Genomic DNA, 23,909 nt, shown 5'->3' on the forward strand with positions numbered 1-23,909 from the left:
GAAATGCCAGAAAATAGAAAAAAATGTGTATTGTTTGTCCGACCAACAGTCCAAAACCCAAAGCATTTAGTTTATTATCACATTAGAAAAACAGCAAATCCTAGAAAATGTAAAAGGTGGACTGGAGGAATGCTCGGTATTGTTGCTTTAAAATGACTTAAATTGAATAAATTACATTTTCAAAATAGCTGTCGATTAATTTTCTGCCGAGCAACTAAACAATTAATGGACTAATCATTTCAGATCTAATCCACACTGCTCCAAAATCCAAATATTTTCAATTGAATAGCATTAAATACTAAGAAATCCAGCAAATATTCACATTTTATAAGCTATAAACGGTGCAATTTTGGCACATTTGCTTCTAAAATTAATGAACTGACTAACCATTTCAGCTCCAACATCAATGACCAATCAAGGTTTCTATAATCTAACATGAGGACACACCATCATCAACATTATGGGGTTAATACTAGCTAGAAAAATGGGTGGGAATGGGAAGGAAAAAAAGCATGAACCATCTCATCTCTAATAAAACACAGAAATCCTCTCAGCTGCAGTCAGAACTGAAACAATGAATCAATTAGTCGACGAATAAATTAATCTATAACAGTTTTGATGATAGAGACAGGATTGAAATCATCTATGAAGCAAACGTGCCAAAAAGAAAAAATCACAGGTTGCAGCTTCGTCTATTTGCTGCTTTTCTATTTTTTCTATATCATTGTAAACTGAATATCTTTGAGTTTTGGACTCTTGGTTGATCATCACCTGGAGCTCTGTGAACTTGTGATCATTTTTTCTTTATTTTTTACAACCAAGTGATTAACTGACAATGAAAATTGCAACCCTTGTGGAGACAATGTGTTTCTATCCACATGATGTGCTTACAAAGTCTGATTTATAGTTTATATTTAAATAATGAGCAGTATCAGCTCTCCCTGTGTCCAAAAAGTAGATTTTCTGATTGGGTCTGTGGGATGCAACCAAGTGAGATAAAACTGATTTATACCTGTTATTTGATGTTGAGGAGACCTACATTCTCAGACACACTGGAAGAGGGCATGTTGAATTATAACCAGCTTTTTAATCTGCACAATGGCATGTGTGCACCAGGCATAATGCTGTTGGATAAGGGCCAAATCCACGATGAAATGTTGCTTCATGGCTGATTTATCATGATTTATCACTGTAAGGTGACAGTTTTTCCACCTTTTCAGCAGTCATATGCAAACACACACACACATACAGCAAACCTGATGTTTTGTAAAAAAGGTGAGGAAGGCATGTTGAATTATAACCAGCTTTTTTATCTGCACAATGGCATGTGTGCACCAGGCATAATGCTGTTGGATAAGGGCCAAATCCACGATGAAATGTTTGCTTTCATGGCTGATTTCTCATGATGTATCACAGTAGGGTGACAGCTTTTTTTCACCTTTTCAGCAGTCATATCAGAATCAGAATCGTGTTTATTGCCAGGTGTAAGAGGTATACACTAGGAATTTGCTTTGGTTATGTTGGTGCAAGTTAAACAGTATAATAGCAAAAGAATAGATAAAAACGTTAGAATAAAATAAGAATAAAAAAATGGAATTTCTACTAATATGCAAACATACACACACAGTAAACGTTAAAAAACATGATCTTTTGTTTAAAAAAAATCATCCTTTAAAGCAGATTATAGAATAAAAGGTGAAACACATGCAGCCCAGAAACACCAAAACCTCTGGGACATTTATCATGTCCCAGATAAATGCGTCCCAACTTCAAAGCGCCTGTTGTTGCACTGCGACCAAAACAGCTTATTGCTTCATAACATTGTAACAAAATTTCCCTCTGCAATTATAATTATTAGCCTACATTATTTTGGTGTTTTGACAATCATGTTTGAGCCAGTTTTGGCTCTTTAAATCAGCTCCAACTCGAAGTGGCACAAGAAATACCTCACCAAAAAACAAACCCCCCACTTTAAACTCCTCCACGTTTTTACCTGCATGGTAAAGACTCCCAGCTCCTGAGAGGACAGCTTCTTCATCTGATCGGACAAAACTTGCGCTTCTTCCAGGATGGAAAACTCCGTCTCGGCTCCGCAATATCCACAAGAAGAAAGCAGAGCCGAGCACATTAAAAAAAAAATGAAGCTCCAGGAAAAAGCCAACAAACCCCCGTGAAACCGAAGGTGTTTATCCCGGAAAGCAGCGCGCGTATTCGGCGTCAGAACAAGATGTTTCTCCCCCCTCGTCCGCCTCGCCATGATGGCTGTGAGGTTTTTTTTAACAGGCTGGAGAAAGAAACACGGAGTCTGAACTGAACTGGTGCGGAAAACAAAAAAAAACTTCAAGGGAAACTACTTTTTTACAACTTTACAGCGTTAGAGGACGTGTGCCCTTTCTCTCCGGTACGAGTCTCCAACATTCCCATTGCATCTCCGTGAAATCCGTCCAGAGAAGAAAGTAGATCCATGCGTAAAAAGAAGGTTTTTGTTTGTTAAACGTTGTCGGTGTTTTTAGTCTTCGGTACAGCCGCTTCCAACTCCTGGAAGTCTGGCAAAAAAGTGTGTGTAGAGCCGGAGATTCACCACAATGGGGGTGAAAGTGGGAGGCGTGGAAAAAACAAGAGTCCTACCGGCGCATGGATCTCTGGATCAATGGATCCGGGTTTCATGGTGCCTTCAATTGCTGTTGGGAAAAGAGCCTCCAAATGCGCAAATACGACAAGGAGAAGGTCTTATTTTTAGGGCTGTCAATCGATTAAAATATTTAATCGCGATTAATTCATTAATTGCAAATTAATCACACATTTTTTATCTGTTCAAAATGTACCTTAAAGAGAGATTTGTTATGTATTTAATACTCTTATCAACATGGGAGTGCTTGCTTTATGCAAATGTATGTATATATTTATTATTGGAAATTAACATTCTTATACTTCCTTTTATTTAAATGGTTCATATTTTGTTACACTTTGTTTAGCTCTTTTTTACTGTGTTAGCTGATGCATCTTGTTTTTTGCACTATCCCCTTTACAGCTGTACAATGCAAATTTTCCCACTGCAGGACTAATAAAGGAATATCTTATCTTACCTTATCTTAAATCAGTTAACAACACAAAACAATGACACATATTGTCAAGGAGCCCTCACAGGTACTGCATTTAGCATAAAAAAATATGCTCATATCATAACATAGCAAATTCCTGTCAGTGTGCTGACTTGACTATGACTTGCCCAAAACTGCATGTGATTATCATAAAGTGGGCATGTCTGTAAAGGGGACACTTGTGGGCAAGGCCCATGGAAAGGAGGCTGGGTCACAGTCGGACATGGGTCCTGGGGTACGGGGTATGACAGATGCGCAGTGTAACAGAAGCTGCAGTCGTGCGTTGCGATTGGCTCAATTTCGGCGAGAGCTGACGAGATTTGAATGCACATGTATTGTACCCCCAGTGAAATGACGCGTGACCTAGCCTCCTTTCCATAGGCCTTGCTCGTGGGTACCCATAGAACCAATTTTCATTCACATATCTTGAGGTCAGAGGTCAAGTGGATCCCTTTGAAAACTGTCTGACAGTTTCTCCTCGACAAAATTTAGAGCAAGTGTGGAGCGTTATTTAACCTCATTCGCGACACGCTAGTATGACATGGTTGGTAACAATGGATTCTCTAGGTTTTTCTAGTTTCATATGCTGATCAGTATCTTCACTCTAGCTTTAAAGTTGCGTTAATACATTAAAGAAATTTGTGGCATTAAAACGCGTTATTATCGCGTTAACTTTTACAGTCCTAATTATTATTAATCGACATATCCACTAAATTGACGACAGACTAAATGGAGTGTGTTTTTATAACATATTCAGCTGTTATCAGGACCAAAGAAAAGAAAATCTGAGAAATGCCATAAATTCAGGTGCCTATAGTTTTTAATGAGGCTATAGGATCATTTAAATCTTTTCTGCACACCATCAGTATTTAGTCAGTTTAGGTCAAACTTCACACAGGCACAAAGAGAGATCCTCTGCTTTAGGCATTAAACTAGTAAACTGGTGATATGCAATATCACGTCTCTGTGAAGATTGTGGATTGTGGGAAAATAGATTACAGCATTCGGATGAAGATGAATGAAAGCAACACTAAGAGTAGCAACCGGCAGAGACTCCACTCCTGTAAGAATCCAGTTCTCGTTTTTGTTGTAGCTTCAATTTCACTTTGGCTGAGCTGCTTTGAGGAAGAGCAGAGGCTTGTGTGTTTGGGCTATTCACATTTTGATTTCTGACTGCAAAATAAAATCATTTTGTTAAGGAATCTTGCAGTCAAGGCCAATGATGTGAGGCTTTTAAGTGTAATAGCACTCCAACAGCTGACCTCCAATCAGTGCTCTCTCTTCCTCTATTCATTGGATTGGTGTGTTTTTACTTTGCAGCTGCACAACTAGCCTCTCCACATCCCTCTCACTGCGTCTTGTAACATTTGGGAGATTTTCTGGTTAACCAATGTTTCATGGCCGTTTGATCAGGAAAAATTGGTTTTATCCTATTTTACAAACAGAAAAAATACCACATCAGGAGATGTCAAAGAGTGAAATAGCCAGCTTCACTTAGTGGGCAAGTTTTTAAAATTTGAATTCAAGACATTTGAGGACTTTTTGGTGAGTTGTGGAAGCTTTTGTTTGCGGAGTGAATGTCAGATTAAATAGAGGTAGAAAATATTAGCTCCATGGCAACTGTAGGTTTCAGCAAAGATGGAGCAAATTGGTGGGAACAAAATATTTACTGATATTACTGGGGGTTGATATAGCTCCTTGTACATACAATTAAACCTACAGGTAGGCTAATAGAGTCAATGAAACCTTTTTTTAAACTATGTGTCAGTCACACTAGAATTGACAGTAGAGTTGTCCCAGTCCTTTAACCCATGAAGTCATATCAAATCCATAATCGTCATGAGAGGCTTTTGTCAACTGTTCAAATGTTTACCACTGCTGTAGCCATGAATGCTAGAATGACCAACCTCATCTAAGGTACAGAAAGGTTTTCAAAGTAAGTATTAAGTGTGGTTTGAGACCCTGACAAATAGCTGTAAGTCCTTTTAGCATCAACTGTGTGATGGTTATTTTTCATTTTCATTTCTTCATGGTGCGTCACTTGCTGGAGAGATGACATATTATAAATATATAGTTTTTATGTTTTAGTCAGTCAGTCAACCATGTTTAGTCACGGTCTTGATCATAGTGAGGATATAGCAGTCTTCCCACCATGATCGTTTCACATTGCAGCCAAAATAACTTCAGTGCCTCGTAGCTGAAATATCATCTGTCAAGAGAAGACGTATTTTTGGCCTGCGGTGTCTACCAACATCCCATTGTTACATGGGTTGCATTAAAGCTCAATATTGCAGTGGAACAAGTCATTTTAAAAAATATACTAAGCTAAAAGTGTAGGTGATGTTGATATTATGGCTACACATGGTGCTTTTTCAGGATGAATTACTCATAATACTAACCACTACTGAGATTTTCATTTGTTTCCAATTGTCATCTCAAGATTTAATGCATATGGATGGCCGTGCTTGTGAAATACAAGTGTGATTGATGCAGTGGGCCAACACTTTGCAAACCAGGGATCTGCAGCAGGAAAAGAGACCCTGCCTCCAGACTCTGCTACGCTCCTGAATGGGTCGTCTGTCTGTGTCTTTGGCTGCAGACGCCATCAGATGTTTGCATGGCCGTCAGATTCTTTTAGACACTTACAAACACAGGATGTTTGTTGAGTGGTTAGATTTAGTGTGTGCACCGCATACATTATCAGTTCCCCAGAAAATCCCTGTTCTTCTTGTGTTGTTTCACCTTCAACTCTCAGTTCAACAGGCAAAACTGTAATTTATTTGCAAGCCAGTCTTTATTTATAAGGACATAAATGGTGACTGTTTTTGAAAGGAATTCATTTCCTGAATTGGTTGCAATATTTGCACAGGAGAAAATGCAGAAAGATCCGTCTGCAAACATCAGAAAGAGTGTATGAATTAACATAATTTGAAGCAGACTAAAATAACTCAAAGCAAAATCTAAATGCCACAATTTTTTAAGATTATATGGTCAATTTCTCCTCAGCCACAGAGGCAGAGCTGACCTCATCAAAGCTCTCCTGTTGAGTTTGGAGGATATTTTAAAACCTGCTGAACTCTCTCTGCTCCACACACCTGTTATTTGTTTCTGTGTGTGTGTGTTTGTGTGCGTGTGTGTGTGTGTGTGTGTGTGTGTGTGTGTGTTTGTGTGCGTGTGTGTGTGTGTGTGTGTGTGTGTGTGTGTGCGTGTGCGTGTGTGCTTCTACAGGTGTTTTCCGTTCACAGCACTGATGCAGAGATGTTCAGACAAAGGGGTCAGAAAAAGATTCAACATGTGGCCCTTTTACATCCTAGATTTCCATTAAGACGATGAGGGACTGTTCATTAAAGACTTGGCCAGTTACGCAGATCTTTAATTTTCCACACAACAACAACTTCTAAAGATACAGTCATAACAATTTTCGTCCCATGAAATTTGCCCGCTTTTGACCTTGAAAAAGGAGGTGATGTCACATTTCTGATGCAAGTAATAAATACATTAGGTCATGCTACAGTTTATAGTTTGGTTGTGTGATGATGTACCAAATATGGTGATATAATAGGCTAGAATTCTACATTTCCAAACACACTGGATCAGTGTTTCTAAATGTCTCTCACGCAGAGCCGGCTGGAGGGCGCAGCCAAACAGGAAACACACTTGAATATTCGTAGGACAGAAGAGTATTGTGACGATACCTTAAAAATGCATCTGTAGTGCCAAACTATTCAGACACTGTCCCTCCATGACCTGTTCCTTGCACCCAGAGAAACCAGTAAGAGTTGCTAGTGCATTGACAGTTGCATGATCCCTCACTGGCTTCCCACCAGCAAAGAGATTGCATCCCTTGAAAAGCACAACCAGGCCGGAGATACCACTGCCAGGAAATGTGGGCAAATAGTTTGCCCCTGCATCAAACATGTGCCATGTATAAAGTATTATTTCAAGATGCTAAATGCGAGATTAGGAGCATTTCTATTGTCTCCACGCGGCTCTCAACATGGCGACGGCTGAGTCGGCGCTCGCAGAGAAGCTCGGATCACAACACACACAGAGGGAGAGCGACTTCACTCTCTGCTCAGGTAGACATTACTCCTCTAGATCTTTACATAGTTGTTTGCAGCTATATTAATGCTCTGGATATCATATAGAGAACCTTTAGTTTCTTACTGATATCATTTCACTATCCTGGTAGGTAACCCGTGACTGTGCCACCTGCTTTCAACTCCCTTATCTATGATAAGTTGTTTAATTGAACAGCATCACACACCACAGGCTTTATAAAGGTAGAAATTATTGCAGGGATGTTGCATTGGATTGTGTTGGCTTTAGCTAAAGGTACATAATGAAGTGGAAACACAATGTAGGAAGGAGAAAATGGAAGTCTAATTGTACACTATGATATGGAGAATAAGTTAACAGTAATGTTTTATTTGACTATTGCAATGGTGTTAAACCATTTATTGATCTCTAAAAAAATAACAACAGGTATGATGAATAATACAACATCTTCAAATCAATCCTTTACTACAGAGACCGTTGGCTTGTAAAGCAGTAAAATATGTGGCATGTGGTTTGACTTGCTCTCATTGTTTTTTCACTCTATCTTTTGGATCATTTTCAGTCTGCAGCTCAACCAAAGCAACGTGTCTATCTGTAAAATGCCTAATCCTGACTGGCTGTCTGACTGGTATGTCTCTGTGGAGAGAGCGCTGCTGGTTTATTCAGAGCAAAATATTTCATTACACAAGAAAACGGGTAGGGGCCTTCATTAACGTCAGACAGAAGGATTTGTTTTACAGGATTACCCCATTTGCATTATTTTAATTACAGCATAAAGCCACAAAGCCACCTGGTTTGGGAAGATAAAGGGGAGAAAGTGAGGCTGATTAGTCTAGGATTCAGGATTTGTGAATATATTAAATGAGACTTTGGGGTGAGATGCAGGGAGGTCCTGTTCAAAGCACGACAGGAAGACTGGGATTTCACATCTGGCTTCAAAGGCAGCTCTGTCTGAGAGACATTTTTATTACACGGGAACAGGACATTTTTGGCTCATAATATTACCTGTTACCTGTGGAAGTCAAGATTAGATTCGAGGCCAGACTCAGTGAGGTTACACAGATTCTAATATAAGAGCACTGTTCTGTTAGAGAAGGTGTCACTGTGTGTGAGGAGTAGGCAATGCTGCAACTGGAGTTTCTCATGCTGTGTAAATAAAGCCCAAGCCAAATGCAACTGACTGAGGATGACAATTCCCCACTGCAGTAAACACAGGGGTTGATAGTGACACATAGAGGCTTGTTAGGCTTTTACAGCAACACTCCTCCTGGCAGAACAAGGCCTTTACATAACATAGTAGGTATGGTACACAGGTAGAAATGAACACTGATACAAAAGCGACACATAGAGTATCCACTGGAGAAGTCACTCTAATGCGTAGGTGCACACAGAGAGAGAATGAAACACAAAATCTCTTTACGGCTACATGATTTTGCTTATGTGCTCCGTTACATGATGCTCTAATGTGCATTTTCATTCTCATGTATATTGTTGGTTATATTGTATATAGACCTCCCTAATGCTGTAGGAGGAAGAAGATGCTTACATAGAAAGCAGTACAATCTAAATCAGTCCCTGTTTTACGTTTAGGACAGGCACGCAAATCAAAATGGCTCGTTTAATCTCATCTTTTGACACAGGCAGCGCATGAAAAAAGGGTTACTTCATTTAATCATTTGTGGGTCAGCAGACACCCATATTTATTTGCCCAGGCACTGAAAAAAATTATGTAAATTTCTGGATTTCTTTTAACATCTGGTTGGGTCAAAATTTTGTGAAATAAGCTTATTTTAAGATTGATACCAGTCTCATGTCTGACCGTAAGATATGAAGCTAAAGCCAGCGGCCAATTAGCGTAGCTCAGCATAAAGCCTGAAAGTAGGTTCAGGTTCTCTTTAACGTTAAAATTCTGCCTACCAGCACCTCTAAAGCTCACTAATTAAGCTCTGGACATGCTGGTAGGCAGATATTCTAACTTTGAACAGAGCCAGGCTAGTTGTTTCCCTCTGCTTCCAGTCTTTATGCTAAGCTAAGCTAACCACCTCCTAACAGTAGCTTCATATTTACCATACAGACATGAGAGTGCTATTAATCTTTGCATCTAACTCTTCACAAGAAACCGAATAAGCATATATCACAAAATGAGGAAAATATCCCTTAAACTTTGACCATTGTAACACTTCCCAGATTTTATATTTGTGGCATTTCTGCTTTACATTTTGATAGTGAAAGAGACAGTGAAGGCAGGGGGGAGATGACATGCAGCAAAGTGCCATGGGCCAGGCTTGAACTTGTGTCACTGGGGTAAAGACTCAGCCTTAATGGTGTACATGTAACCCAGTGAGCTACCAGGGCACCCTGTCCATTCAACACTTTTTATCTATTCATGAGCGGGTGTTGTCCCTTTAAACTAACCAACTAAAAACAAAAATGAGGCGATATGTTGAACAAAATTCAATCCCTGAGTACCATTTGGTATCGCAACATTTTAGTTTTACTCTGGATTGACTTTGCTCTTTAGATCTTAATGCTGTTGTCGTTTTTTACTGCATGTGTACTACAGCCCGTAGTCAGTAAAGCATAACATGAAAGTGCAGCCTGTTCAAAGTATTAAAGACATTTGTTAACATTGAAAGCAACCTGCTTTCATTTATTATTGGAAAGTTGACTGACTTGGTTGAATGACATTGTTTATGATTGCATGAGTGTCCTCACCGCTGCTCTTTGCCATCTCTTTCTTCCCAGCTGGTCTTGGGGTCAGCCTCAAACCACGAGGAGGAAGTGTTTTGGGTACAGCTGCTCCGAATACTCCTCTCTGGTTTAGACAACATCACCAAGTTGAGGAAAATCATCATTCATCCTCTCTTGATGTCTGATCAGAGACGAAGGAAGGAGAATAAAAACAGCACAAGTTCATTAATGGACTGCTTTCCACATGCCTCACCCTCTCAAGGGCTCCAAACAACAATTACGTCTGACAGCCTAAAAGTGTAGAGGAGAGATCCTGACTGACTAACCTGATTTTTCTCTCTTGGTGACCATGGCGCCTCGGTGATCAAAACAGAAATCATTTTAGACGTAAACAACCTCCCTTTTCCCAGCTGACTTGAACTCACTGGCAGCATCGGAGCTTCAGCTTCAGAGTCTCTGGGCGTCCATCCATCCATCTGCAGACAGGAAACGCTCCGGGGACAAACTAGCTAGACCCAGTTCTTCTTAATGCATGACAGACCCCTGTGATCACACGGCCATGAAAGACAGAGGCAGAGGGACAAAAAACAAAACAGAAATGAATCAAAAAGGCAAAGAGGCTCACATTGTTCAAGGGTCACAGACGGTCATGGAGACACAGCTGTACATAACGTTTGATGACCTATGTGACCTTCACAGCACTATTACAATTGTCCTTTATAATAATAATAGTAATGGCTTTTTATGATCTTTGAACAGGACTGTGGCATGACAATTTGGGCCCTGCACATAAAAGCTTCAGTGGACCCTTTTACCTGTAGAAATAATCCGTGGAGGTTATTAACATCAGAATCAGAATCAGCTTTATTGACCAACATACGTGCACACATACAAGGAATTTGACTCTGGGCTTAAATTGATCTCAATATATCTTCACACAGTTCCAACAACAAATTACAAGAAGATAGAAATAGACACAGCTGAAAACAAGGACAACAAAGCTGAACGAAGATAAGTAAAAATAACACAGAACTATTATGTTTACTAGACAAAAATATTTACACGTTTATATATAAATATGTATAAAATATATTTAAAAAGCAACAATGTCCAACAACATACTATATACAGGTATTGTTTTCAAACATATACAAATACTGCAAAGTAAACACATGCGCTGCCCGGGAATTGAACCCGGGTCGCAAGAATGGGAATCTTGCATGATACCACTACACCAGCAGCGCTGTTAGCTTATTCTGATTATGAGTTATTTATTTTACATTAAAGTAATTTTGGAAAAAAATCTGTCATACTAAATACACTTTTGTCTTCCCAATCTGAAATCAGCCCATTTTAGCCCTTATTTCTCAACATACTGTACAATTACCATATAATACTTTGACTATGAGGTCTGCTTGAAGAAACATTATTACAGAAAATCATTACCTCCATGCTGGTTTAATTCTGTATTATGCTCTTAGCATGATACAAAGCTAAAAAAAGATATTTTGCAATTGTATTTTGCATACATCTGTGAATGTGTAAGTTATTCAGTCTCAATTCAAAGCAAAATGATTGGGCAAATAATATGTTTGACCTGGACTACCCAACTCACAGACAGACATTGCCATCCATAAAGCCACGCTGCTAGTTAAAAATGTGAGAATGATCATATACTATCAGTGCAGATCAAGTAGATTAAAATCAATTGAACCTGTCCATACAACAACTTCTATCTCTTAGTACTTTATCTCTGACAGGATGAATGTTTAGCTCGTGCTTAAAAAATCCATTTAAAGCAGCAGTGGGTAGAAACGGAGCAAATATGATTAAAAAAGTTATTTTTATAAAACGTCACTATATCCTGACAGTATTGCATGAGACAGGTAATCTGAAAAAAAGTCAAAAGAGCTGCCTCCATTGAATGAACAGCCAATAGGAACGCTCTCTCTGAAATGACCTGTGATTGGTCAAAGTCTCCTGTCACGGGTAGCTTTTTTAAAGCCTGAAAACAGAGCCATGAGGAGGTACAGAAGTCTAGTTATCTCTAAGAACACTTGAATTACAATATGTTGAAAAGTTATTATGGATTTTTTTTGCCCAATGATGCCAAAAACGTTCTTCCTACTGCAGGTTTAACAGTCAATAAATGAGCAGCAACACAGAAGCAAAACTTAATCTGCACAAACACGGAAAAGGAAAAGACAGAGATGGGAGACGGATCTGATTACAACTGGTATTTAGATCCACTATAGCTATGAAGTGATAGCATGCAATAATTACAGGGAACAAGCTTCAAACATCAATACAGAAAAAAACATGAAGAAGCTGCCAGATAAGACTAAACCAATCATTTCACACAGGGAATCTGAAGCATTAGTTGCTAACCCTATTGGGTTTTAATTAGCTGCAGTAGTCCCCATCGGTACACACATCAATGTGATCTCTATACCGGATGTGGAGAGCAACAGAAAGAGACGGAGATGGAGAAATATAAAAGTATTAAGTCTGCACCCAGTACACACTCGACTCCTCTGCTGCCACCAATTTATTTGCTACATGTATGTGTGTTTGAGCAAAGGGGGGGTGGGTCTTTAAAAGCAGGCACCATACAGTTACCATGGCAACGAGCGTCTTTGAAGTTTTTTGCCCCCCTTTTTTTTACAGCTGGATATGAGAACCAGATCTGCTCTGTTCTCCCCTCAGTTTTCTCCCCCATCCCTCCCTCAGTCTTTCACTCCCTTTGCTACATCAAAAATTTCTCTTTGAAGACTTAAGCCGATTCCAAGTCAAACCCAATGCTATTTCTGGCTCTATTCAAGACTGAGGCTGAGGCTTTATGCAGTGCTGTGTTTGACATCTGTGTGTGCGTGAGACAGAGAAAAAAAATATGACTCAGTTTGTGCATGGAAGATGTGTGTGTGTGTGGAAAACCAAAGGAGATAGGTATACGTATGTGTGTTTGCAGCACAACACACATACATAAAAAAACTGTGTGATTACAAAGCCGCCTGCTGGTCGGGACCGATAATGAGAAATGTTGTTTCATGTGTTTGAATATGTGTGTGTATGAGTGTGTGTGTGTGTTGCCTGCATGTACAGACACAGACCTTTAAAAAAAAAGATATCAAAAGAGAAGGAGGAGAGAGAGCAGATGAAAGAAGCAGAGAGGAGAGGACGGGAAGAGGGAGCACTGAAACATGCCATGTTGTGTCATCATGTTTTTCCACACATGTAGAGATAAAATATTAATCAGACCATCCACATACAGCTCATACCAAACTCTCTACACCCACAGATCTGTGATACGAAGCCTGGGGTCAATCCTACATATTTAAATGAGGCCCAGTTTTATTCTGAACAGTAGTAACAGTACTATAATACGGATATCCGAAGCCTACAGTTTATAAAATGAAAAAAATAAAGATTGAAAAAAGCCATCATAATGAATTTAATAGTTTAAAGGAATAGTTCAACATTTTCGGAAAATACGCTTATTAGCTTTCTTACTGAGAGTTAGATGAGACTATCAATACCATTCCCATGTCAATGATGCTAAATATGAAGCTACAGACAGAAATTGGTTAACTTAGTTTAGCATAAAGGCTAGAAATAGGGGGACAGCCTATAGCTCTGTACAGATTAAACAAACAGGACGTAACATGTTAATTAGTGAGCTTTAGAGGTGCTGGAAACAGGGGAAAAGCTAGCATGGCTCTCATTTTTATGACATTTTTGTACAAATTAAACTAATTATATAAAATGTGTTAATTAGTAAGCTTTAGATGTACTGGCTGGCAGGTTTTGAAACTTTGAACAGAGGCACTTAATGCTGGCTGTAGCTTCATATTTAATGTAGTTTACGAACTCAAACTCTCGGCAAGAAAGTGAAGTGTATTTCCCAAAACTATTCATTTAAACAATGAAATTTTCATTTTTTTATTTCACAAACTGCAGGTTACAGTAAATATGAAGCTAAAGCCAGCAACAAAAAATCTGCCAGCACATTAAACCCCAAGAAAAACACAACTTGTTGTTCTTATACGTTGCATTTTGTACGGATTAAACAAACAGGCAAGCTGTTCTCCCTATTTCCAGTCTTTGTGTAAAGCTAAGATAACTATCTGCTGACTGCTGCTTCTCGTATTTACTGTACAGTCATGAGACTTGTAGTGATCTTCTCATCTGACTCTTGGCAAGAAACCGAATAAGCATTTCCCAAAATGTCAAACTAACACAGGACAGTACTGCTGCAGTCTCTTTGAATACTGCAAAGACATCCATTCACACCTTTATCACCAGGAAACGGGAGAGCGATCATAATCACACATCTGATCTCAGCAGCGATTCTGCACAGAGGAGTTGAAAGAGACCTTGAGCCTAATGTGCACAACACACTCGACGCCTTTAATCCAAATCAGGACTTTTCCACAAAGGCAGTCTTGTTGAGACTGCAGTATTGCATCGGTCACAGTGTAAGAGGGAAGATAAAAGAAAGAGCCTTTCTCAGAGCACAGCACTGTATGGATGTCTCACTGCCAGCTATGCATAACAAAAACCTCCCTCAAATCATTTCTTCCATTAATTTGCTAAAATTGATGACTTCTGCTGCCACAGAATTACTGCAGAATTCCACCCTGAACAAAAATTCCCCTGCAATATCTTTCTTTAATAATTAAAACAAAGGCTGATGTTGGAGTCCAGCTGTAGTTTCATCATCATCACAGTCTCAATTCTTGCTTTCCTTCCCTCAGGTAAGTTTACTTCATGGTCACAAACTCTGATTAAAGTAATCCAAAACCAGAGGAACAACATGAGGCTGCATTCAGTTTTCGGGTGGATGTTCCCTTTGATGGCACTGGTGCATTCCTCCACCATGACAAGATGCATTATACTGTAAAATCTCCTGCAGACAGAGTTTGGGCTGCCCACTATACAATTAGTCTTTCTTTCATCACTGTCATAGTCCACATGCCACGTGTAGTCTTGCTGGGTGGGCTGATCGCACTCCTCATTTATTTTATAAGATGAGCAAAAGGCTTTTACTTAAACAAAAAAAAACATTGTAAAACGCTCAATGCCTATAAAGTGTTTATATGTTTTATTTCATTTATTTATTTATATCTCAGAGTGATCATTGAGGGCAGGCCCTCATTTACAATGATGTTGAGTTAAATAAGTACTATTGTTTCATAATTATTGTTATCACAAATGCATTATGCGGATTAGGGCAGCAAACAATGATTATTATTATTAAGTGATTTAACAAAAAGAAAAAAAAGAAGACATTGAGTCTATTACTTTTCTTTTTGTTAAATCACTTGATTGTTTAGTCTAGAAAATTGTCAGAAAATAGTGGAAAAATATCTGATGTTCAAAATGCTTATTTTGTCTGATCTATAGGCCCAAACCAGAAGATAGTTAATTTAATTTACTTTGATATAAAACTGAGAAAAGCAGTAAAATGTCACATTTGAGAAGGAGGAAACGGAAATAGTTTGACATTCAACATGATAAATAATGTACAAATAAAAAGTTATTTATAGAGCACTTTTCAAGCAAAGAGGCACAAAGTGCTTTAGAAACCTTTAAGGTTAAAAGATAAAGACGGGACATAAGCAGCACTTTTAGTAAAATTCACAATAAAAGAAATAAAACATACGAAGAAAGTGAAAGCTGATAGATGAAAACAATGTTGGTTAAGAAAAGTAATTCTGTAAAAGTGTTTTTAAAGATGTGATTTAAAAGATTGAAATGATAAATTGTAAATCAAAATCCTTGTCAATGAACTTTCTGTGGTTTGAAGGATTAAGTCGATCGATTAATTGACTTATTGTTTCAGCACTATTGCAAATACACTTCCTACGTTGGCACAGATAAACAGGTGACTCTCTTCTAAAGTTTTAATCTTTTATCTTTTTCTGTTGCTTAAATTATCAATTAATTCAAGTAAATAAGCATACCAGTTGAAACCAAAAAAAACAACATACAATCTCATTAAAACACACCCAGAGCACAATGTCACCTTAAATATAACCAGAGAACAACTTGTGTCCAAATAATATCGCTCAACCGTTTCAGAGTCCCAGAACAAGACTGGAAGTGTCTTATGTGTGATCAGATTGAGAATGACAATAAAGTCGTTTTTTAATACAGTGTCCAGTAAAACATGATATGAGTCATGCCGTTTCATATGATATGAGATAAATATTCTGATTAGTGCAGTTTCGTGTTATAGATAGTGCCTCCCAGTCACACATGAAAGCTTTTTTGTTGTTTTATAATCATGTGTTAAACTTAATATTTTTAATATCCCATTCTTTTTTTTCTTTTTCTTTTTAGATAATAGAAAATATCAAAAACATTTGTGCAGAAGCAAAATTAGGTAGTTTGACAATAAAATAATGTACCTTTCTGTTTTCAACATTTTATACAAAAGTCAAGTATCCTAGCATCAAATGGATTTAAAGTGATTTAAAGTGTTTATGTTTTGTACTTGAGCAACTAAACAGCTCACTTCCCAATAATCTCATCATTTTCACACAATGCAAGCCACGTACTTTCTGAAGAAACCTGAGAACTGTCCACAGACTATCATTGGGAAACTTCTCCACACATGAACTGTTGTGAGGGGAGTAGAAAGTTATCTAATCTGCAGATTTAATTTTGTTTTGCTTCAATGCAGAATATGCTGTAAAAGTGATGTGGACCAGGAAACTTTATGTATGTGATTAATTGACTTGTTCATTGGTTTCAGAGTGACCCAGAACCTCCAGGATCCAGGGACCTGGCCGACCTCCCCCTGCTGCCTCGGGCCAGGAGGGGCCCCAGCATGGAGAGAGATCTTAGACTTTAACGCTGAGTGGAACCAGACTCGGGGGTTTTGTTGGAAAGGAGTTGAAGTGGAGAAGGGGGAGTGAATAAAGAGTGGCAGGCCTTGCCCTTGAAGCCCCACCACTGATGCACACAGATGGAAAGCATTAGACCTCCATTCCAGCACAAAGATGGATGGATTATTAGATAGAGAGTCTGTGTGGAGTGGGACAAAAGGGGAGGAGAAGAGAGGAGGAAGAGGAAGGAGTGCAGGGTAAGAGTTTGAGAGGAGAGAAGAGGCCGAATGAGGGGAGAGTGAAGAGGGGGAGGAAGAAGAGAATGGGAAAGGAGCTGATTCACTTCAAACAACTAAATGCACACTTTGCACAAACTGTACACAAGAATATTTTAGAGCTAATTGAATTGAGTTTAAGTGGATGCAAGGACAATACAGACTGTAGCCTGTACGGAGGACATTGTCTAAATTGTCAGTGAAGAAGGCAAATTCAGCAAATATTTTTGCTCCCGTTAAGTTTTTTGATTTGTTATTTGCCACCTGTGTTCAGCTTTTCGACACTCATTTGACTTTTTACCAGCGTGGCATTACTCCATGGTGCGTTTTTCTTGCTAGAAATTACCTTTACTTTAGTGGAAGGCAATGGCATCAATAACATGTAATTGTAAACTGTAACTAATTGTTGTAATTGTAATTAATAACTATTGTAATTTTGGAATTGAAATCATCCACAAAATCATTGACACAAATGGGGCAGGTGTGGAAGGGAAAGCCATGATTCACTGGTGCGCAATATTAAGGTGGCCTATAGATGTTTAAGGATATGGCTCCAATTCCACTGAAGAGCAACATATTCAAAGGGAGCACATTTTCCAAAACACATCTGCTTGCATTGGAAAGAATTATTGAACAAAATGGCAACACCACCTCGTTTCTTATGCACTCTGTCTCTGCTCATAAAGCTGCAGTCGAGAGGGATTGACTCAATAAGAACTGCTGCACTGCCGCAGTTAAACACATAAAATCAAGATTGTGCTTAATAATCAAATCACTAATCAAAAATAATTTGCCTGCCAAAGACCTGACGTTTAATGCTGCTGAAATTAGTGCGTCAAAATCGTTCTTTGTTATTTTGTTTTGTGATGACGGACATTGGCTGGATAGTAGTTGATGTAATTTCAATCTGCAGATTTGGTGGAGTACATTTTGTTCACTAGTATTTATCAAAACAGGAATAGAAATATGAAGTCCTCAAGAAGAGCCTGCTTCTAGGCGTTGGTGGGGGCAACAGTACTAAGCAGTAGGTCCATGCTCAATACGAGAAAGAAGAGGCATGGCATTTGATGTTAATTAAATGTACCCAAATTCAAGAATATGTAGGGTACTGAAATTCCTGTAATATTACGTCACAACGTCTGCTGTATTAGCCGTGTGTTACTACGTGTTTAAAGCTGTCCACTTGTGATCCGATCATTCAGGATGCATGTTAATGCCAGGTCTGAACAGGGCCCTAGGTATCTCCTCTCCTGTGTGAATTAAATGCCGGTATTATTTAGTGAATCACAAAAAGGGTGAGGCAGGGGAGAGTGAAGAGAGGGGTAATTAGGAGACTGATCCATGAGGCTGGTTGTCAACACGCTGACATTGATGCTGTGATGTCTTGTCTTTGTAGTACCAATGCTGCTGTGTGTCAAGGTGCATCATCAGGTCGTTGGGTGTCCCAGGCTGAACCAAAAATGGTCCATCAGCACTTTCACTCTGGATCGGCTTGGGTGGAGGCAATCTGCCCTGAAAGATGCCTGAATCCCCAGAACAGATTCAAGTTATGAATACAGTCGATCCCTTTCAGACCGCAGGAGCCATGTATTTAGTGGTAAGTCTGCTGACCATTGGAAGTGGTCAACTCATAAAAAACTGGGCTTTTAGTTTGCTCATACAGTTAAATGTTTCAATGAAATCCTACTTTAGTTGATACTAAAGAATACTCTTTTATGTCACAGACCATAGCATCTGGAATGCAGTATTTTTTAAATTTTCTAATGGCTTAGGTTTCCGATAACGGCGTCTCCCATAACTAGAGTTACAGTTTGAATTGTCACTTTAGATGAGGATGGGGATGGGGATTCATGAGGTCTGTCCAGAAATGCTGAAAGCTTTGGGTGTGGAGGGGCTGTCTTGGATGACCCGTCTCTTCAACATTGCATGGAAGTCGGTGACAGTGCCTAAGGAGTGGCAGACCGGGGTGGTGGTTCTCCTGTTCATAAAGGGGGACCAGAGAGTGTGTGCCAATTACAGGGGTATCACACTACTCAGCCTCCCTGGTAAAGTCTACTCCAAGGTGCTGGAAAGGAGGGTTCGGTCGATAGTTGAACCTCGGATCAAAGAGGAACAATGCGGATTCCGTCCTGGCCGTGGAACATCCAATCCTTCACTCTCGCAAGGATCCTGGAGGGGGCCTAGGAGTATGCCTATCCAGACTACATGTGTTTTGTGGACTTGGAGAAGGCGTATGACCGGACGATTTTTCTGTCAACTGGCACTCTTCATAATACTCCCATGCCCAAATTTATGAGAAGCAATCTCCACATCTGTCACATGGAAATGTATTAATGGTTCAAACCTGTTTTACAGTTGTAATGTCACCCCCAACTGTGGTCCGTATTTATGCCCACCTTTTGCCCTCTGTGGGAGTACAGTCTTGCACTTATCTTTTTTATCCCAGCAGGTAGAATTCCCATTCACAGCACATTAATTCAATGGTTTTGTTTCAGTGAGTCTTGGGAAAGTGATGGTGTCATTTAGAGATAGCTGTTCATTTAAATCTTGTCGAGTTGAACTCTGATGAAGTAACTCACCAGTAGAGGACGTTGGCAGAGTGTCGAGGAGTTCAGAAGACTTCTCCAGCGCGAATATCCTTGTCTTGAGTATGTCAATCTTTTGTATCTATTAATGACGGTCTGTGGGTAGCAAAATACAGTTCAAATTAGATAATCACAACCCAGAGTTGTCATAGAGTATCTTTCCAATGATTTAGCTGATAACAGGAAACCTTAAAAATTATTTGTTGTTTGTTTAAAATGAGATTTTAAAGCTTGCCTCGGCTTGACGGAGGTTCATAGCAAGTTTCAGTTCATTGTTTAGCTGTCCGACCCACAACTTTACTGTTTTGGTTCACTCTAACCGCTCTGATAGTTATTTTGGGCAGCAGCAGGCAGCTGTTCTCAACGAAAAGCTTCAAAAAAACATCTGTACACTAACTGCTCAGCACCAAACAGGACACAGACACAGTTAGCAACTAGCTGGTGAACATAGTGGAGCACTTAACAGCTAAAGAGACAGATATTTCACTCCGGAGTTGGTTGAAACCAAAACAGAGCTAAAAATGAGTGAATAGTGGACTAAGGTGGCCAGGAACTCCAAATGAATGATAATGTTGCTCCATAACTGCTGGATGTTTTTCCGCTGCCCCCAAGTGGCCAAAAAAAACAAACAGTCATTGCAGCTTTAAAGGACCAGTGTGTAGGATTTAGTGGCATCTAGCGGTGAGGTTGCTGATTGCAACTAACTGAATACCCCTCCACTCACTCCTCCCTTCCTAATCGTGTCGGAAAACCGACGGCGTCCTTCAACTCTAGAGTCAGTGTCTGGTTTGTCCGTTCTGGGATACTGTAGAAACAATGCGGACTCCGTGAAGAGGACCTGCTCCCTATGTAGATATGAAGGGCTCGTTTTTAACAATTTTTTTTTAACAATTCTTACTTTCAGGTGATTTTACACTGATGAAAACACAGATATGAATATTATATTCCTTTTCTTTCAATAAATTCCCTTAAATCCTACACACTGGACCTTTAAGTGATCAAAACATATCTTGCTATAATTGCATCTTTGTGTTTTAGAACAGGATTTCCTCTATCACTTTACATTTATCATTCAGGGCTAAACAGCACAGCAATATCCTCTTAATTGCAGGTACAGTATATACATATATATTTATTTAAAATGAAAATATGTACATTGTTGAGAACATGCAGGAATGTTTGTATTTTTAGAATCTGGTGGAGAAATATAGGTACACATCCTTCTTTGTGCACATGCACCATTTATAGGTATGGTACTTGCTGTAGGCTATTTATGTCCTTAATCCCAGAACTATTTATACACTACCTCTCTGTGCATAAACACACACAGTTAACTACCAAATGCACCATGTCTCAAGATATCTATCTCTTAACAACTAACAGAAGCTTGTTCACTGAATCTGGAGAGCAGCATTTAACACACACCCAATCTAACAATCCACGTGGTCTCTCAAGTCATTTAAATCTCATTAACTTCTATTACAGTTTTTAAGCTGTTAGGAGTGGAAACTGATCTGTATTTAGACGTGACTATAGAAATCACTCAAAACATTAAGGTCAAGTTCGTGCCATTACAGGCTAAGCTAAATTGTTGTAATTTTAAATTGGGACTCAAGGCCTTCTTTAAGGCCAGTTTCATGGTGCTTTGCCACAAATTCTGTGAAAGGCCATCATGTTGATAAAATCATCACATCAACCTCAAAACTATTTTGAGAAATGTGCTTATTCGCTTTCATGCCAAGAGTTAAGATATTCCTTATAAGATAAGATATTCCTTTGTTAGTCCCTTAGTGAGGAAATTTGCGTAAGATGAAAAGATCGATACCACTCTCACAACCGGTGGAAGTAAAAGTGCCAAAACAACAATGTAAAAATACTCCAAGTCCTGCTTTCAAAATACTACTTCAGTAAAAGTACAGAAGTATTATCAGCAAAATGTTCTTAAAGTGGCAGAAAAATAGATCTGAACAGTTAGTTTGTTTTTGTTCATTATCCTTTCGGGAAATTCCTCTCATGTCTGTGGCTATTGTCAGACAACAACAACAACAATAAAAGACATTACGATTAAAGACGGACATTAAATAGCATAGTGCCATCAAAAAATCAAGTAGCATACAACAAAATGCAAGCGGCATAAGTAACTAGTAATTATAGATGTAGTTATTATAGCTGTCACATAAATGTAGTGGAGTAAAAGCATAAAGTAGCATATAATGGAAATACTCAAGTAAAGTATGAGTACCTCATAAATGTACTTAATTACTTTCCACTACTGCTCATATCTGTATGCCGATGTAACTAGAGCCAGCGGGCAGTTAGCTTAGTTTAGCAGAAGCAGGGGAAACAGCCTGGTTCCAGCAGCTCTAAAAGCTAACCACCTGCTGGCTCTAGATTTATACACAAATCTGAAGTAACCAAGTCGGCATTCCTGCAGTGTCATCTTCTTACAATACACACACGTTTGAATGCAAGCTGTCCTAAGAAGTGTACAATTTTCCACTTTTACCTTTACTCTCTATGTAACGTTATTTTTGACAATGGTGTCTAGGAGTTCGGGAAGAACCTGAGCAGTTGTCAGCTGCCTAACGTTAGCCTGACATGGTGAAACAAGTAACATCAGTTAAGTTAACACTGTTTAGCTAGCGTAGCTTACGTAAGTGGGCTAAAGACACTGTCTAGAGGCTGCGTTGGTGCCACAGAATAAATTAACTCAATCAACTAACTGTGGCGTTATTGTTAATTATAACATTAGTTGCTCTAACTAGGGCAACCTATTGACCAAAGTAAACATCATTAATCGGTCGGCATCACAAACAGAACACGTACAAAGTGTCTGCTAACCGTGTTAACTGGTGACTCTCGGCCGAATGCGTTGTGGTTGTTAGTTGTGACTGCAGCTGTTGAAAACACAAACAGAACATGTAGTTGTCCTTGTAAAAGCCTTCAATTTGACTTGAATCCATTTTAAAGACATACTCATCTGTTTTTATTATCTACGCCGACCAATTCCGTTAATTTACCACGAACAACCACAGACGCTTTCGTCTGAAAGTCACCAGTTAACACGGTTAGCAGACAGCGAGTGACTATGACTTGCCACTGCAGTATTGGCGGCGCCGCTAGATCGCAGAACACACAAAGCGGTCGCCGAATTCGTCTATACTTAACATATAGACATGACAGTGTCAACAATCCTCATATGTAACCCCAAAATGTCTAACTATTCCTTTAAGCTTCGTCAGTGAAATAGCAGCAGGACATTGCACGGTCTGCTGTACTGTCTTTAAGAGAACCAATCATGTGTGTAATAATCCTGAGGTGGCGAATGGGTCTCTAAACCTTCATTTGATTCCTGAGTTTTTCAACTGAATGGAAACAATTTCCATACAACATTTTGTTGTAATGAGATTACAGTACACATCTCATCATTTGCTTCCCACTCTTCTGACAACATTCATTTTCATGTTAAACTAATTTGGCAAATGTTATCACGGGCCATTTTCGGGAGGGGTCATGTGATCTCAGACCTGTGAGGCATGAATAGAGAGAAGGAATGTGGATCCATCTTTCACTCTATTGTTCTCCTCCCGTCTTTCCGACTCTGCGGCGAGTATCTGTCTGACAATGAAGAGACTGTTAATGTTTAAAACAGCTGAACTCGTTCGACCTGAACAATGAGTTTAAGCCGCCAAAGACACAGCTGGCACAGGGCCGTGCTTCAGCACTTCAGCAGATGATGGTACAGAGAGGAAATCAGGGATTGAATATACTGTATGTACGCAGCTTTATGCGACTGGTTTTTGGAAACGCAAGCAGCAATGTCGGTCTGTCTGTCCACCACTTTGGTCAAGACTGAAATATCTCAACAATTACTGGATGGATCGCCGTGACATTTTGTACAGACATTCATAGTCCTCAGAGGATGAATCCTACCGGCTTTGGTGATCCTCTGACCTTTCCTCTAGTGCTGCCATAAGGTCAACATTTTCATTTTTCCCATCAGTCTAAATAAATCAGTCACTAAAATAAGATGGCGAATATGGTAAACAACATTATAGCTCTGATATAGCTCCGATCTGATTCTGTGTGACAGCCTTTGAGACTTCAATATCTTGGTGAGAACTATCTATGTCAAAGTTACAAAAATGTGTGTCAAAGTGAAATTTCTTAAACTTCTCAGTTACATTTTTTACCAGTTATTTTAAATCAAATATTTCAGGTCAAGTATTTTGTAATAAACTTTAAACAAACCAACAATTTATGGACACGGGGAAAACTAAAATGTAAATATGTTTCTCTGTAGAAAACAGTTTGCATGAACCAGGAAGATGAACATATAGTCCACATGACCTATTCCAGCTCAGTCAA

The 23,909-nt window shown here is 39.1% G+C and overlaps 1 protein-coding gene, 1 long non-coding RNA gene and 1 other non-coding gene across 3 annotated transcripts in view; all 3 read right to left on the reverse strand.

Annotated features, from left to right (window-relative positions):
- The window catches only part of cachd1 (cache domain containing 1), a 93,126-nt gene extending 90,381 nt beyond the window's left edge, over nt 1–2,745 (reverse strand). The window contains exon 1 of the mRNA XM_074634911.1: nt 1,994–2,745. Coding sequence (XP_074491012.1) covers nt 1,994–2,257 — 264 coding nt within the window. The 5' untranslated portion in view covers nt 2,258–2,745. The remainder of the gene's footprint in view (nt 1–1,993) is intronic.
- A 6,893-nt stretch (nt 2,746–9,638) lies between these two features.
- LOC141767526 (uncharacterized) lies at nt 9,639–10,159 on the reverse strand. The gene is made up of 3 exons (XR_012593880.1): nt 10,105–10,159; nt 9,876–10,032; nt 9,639–9,758 (listed from the first exon to the last, which is right to left on the reverse strand). It is a non-coding gene; the product is annotated as an uncharacterized LOC141767526 (long non-coding RNA).
- An 865-nt stretch (nt 10,160–11,024) lies between these two features.
- On the reverse strand, nt 11,025–11,095 carry trnag-ccc (transfer RNA glycine (anticodon CCC)). Its single transcript has one exon. It is a non-coding gene; the product is annotated as a tRNA-Gly (tRNA).
- Nucleotides 11,096–23,909: the final 12,814 nt, after the last annotated feature.

The sequence above is a fragment of the Sebastes fasciatus genome, chromosome 5 (genome assembly GCF_043250625.1).
Source record: "Sebastes fasciatus isolate fSebFas1 chromosome 5, fSebFas1.pri, whole genome shotgun sequence".
NCBI classification, from domain to species: Eukaryota; Metazoa; Chordata; class Actinopteri; order Perciformes; family Sebastidae; genus Sebastes; species Sebastes fasciatus.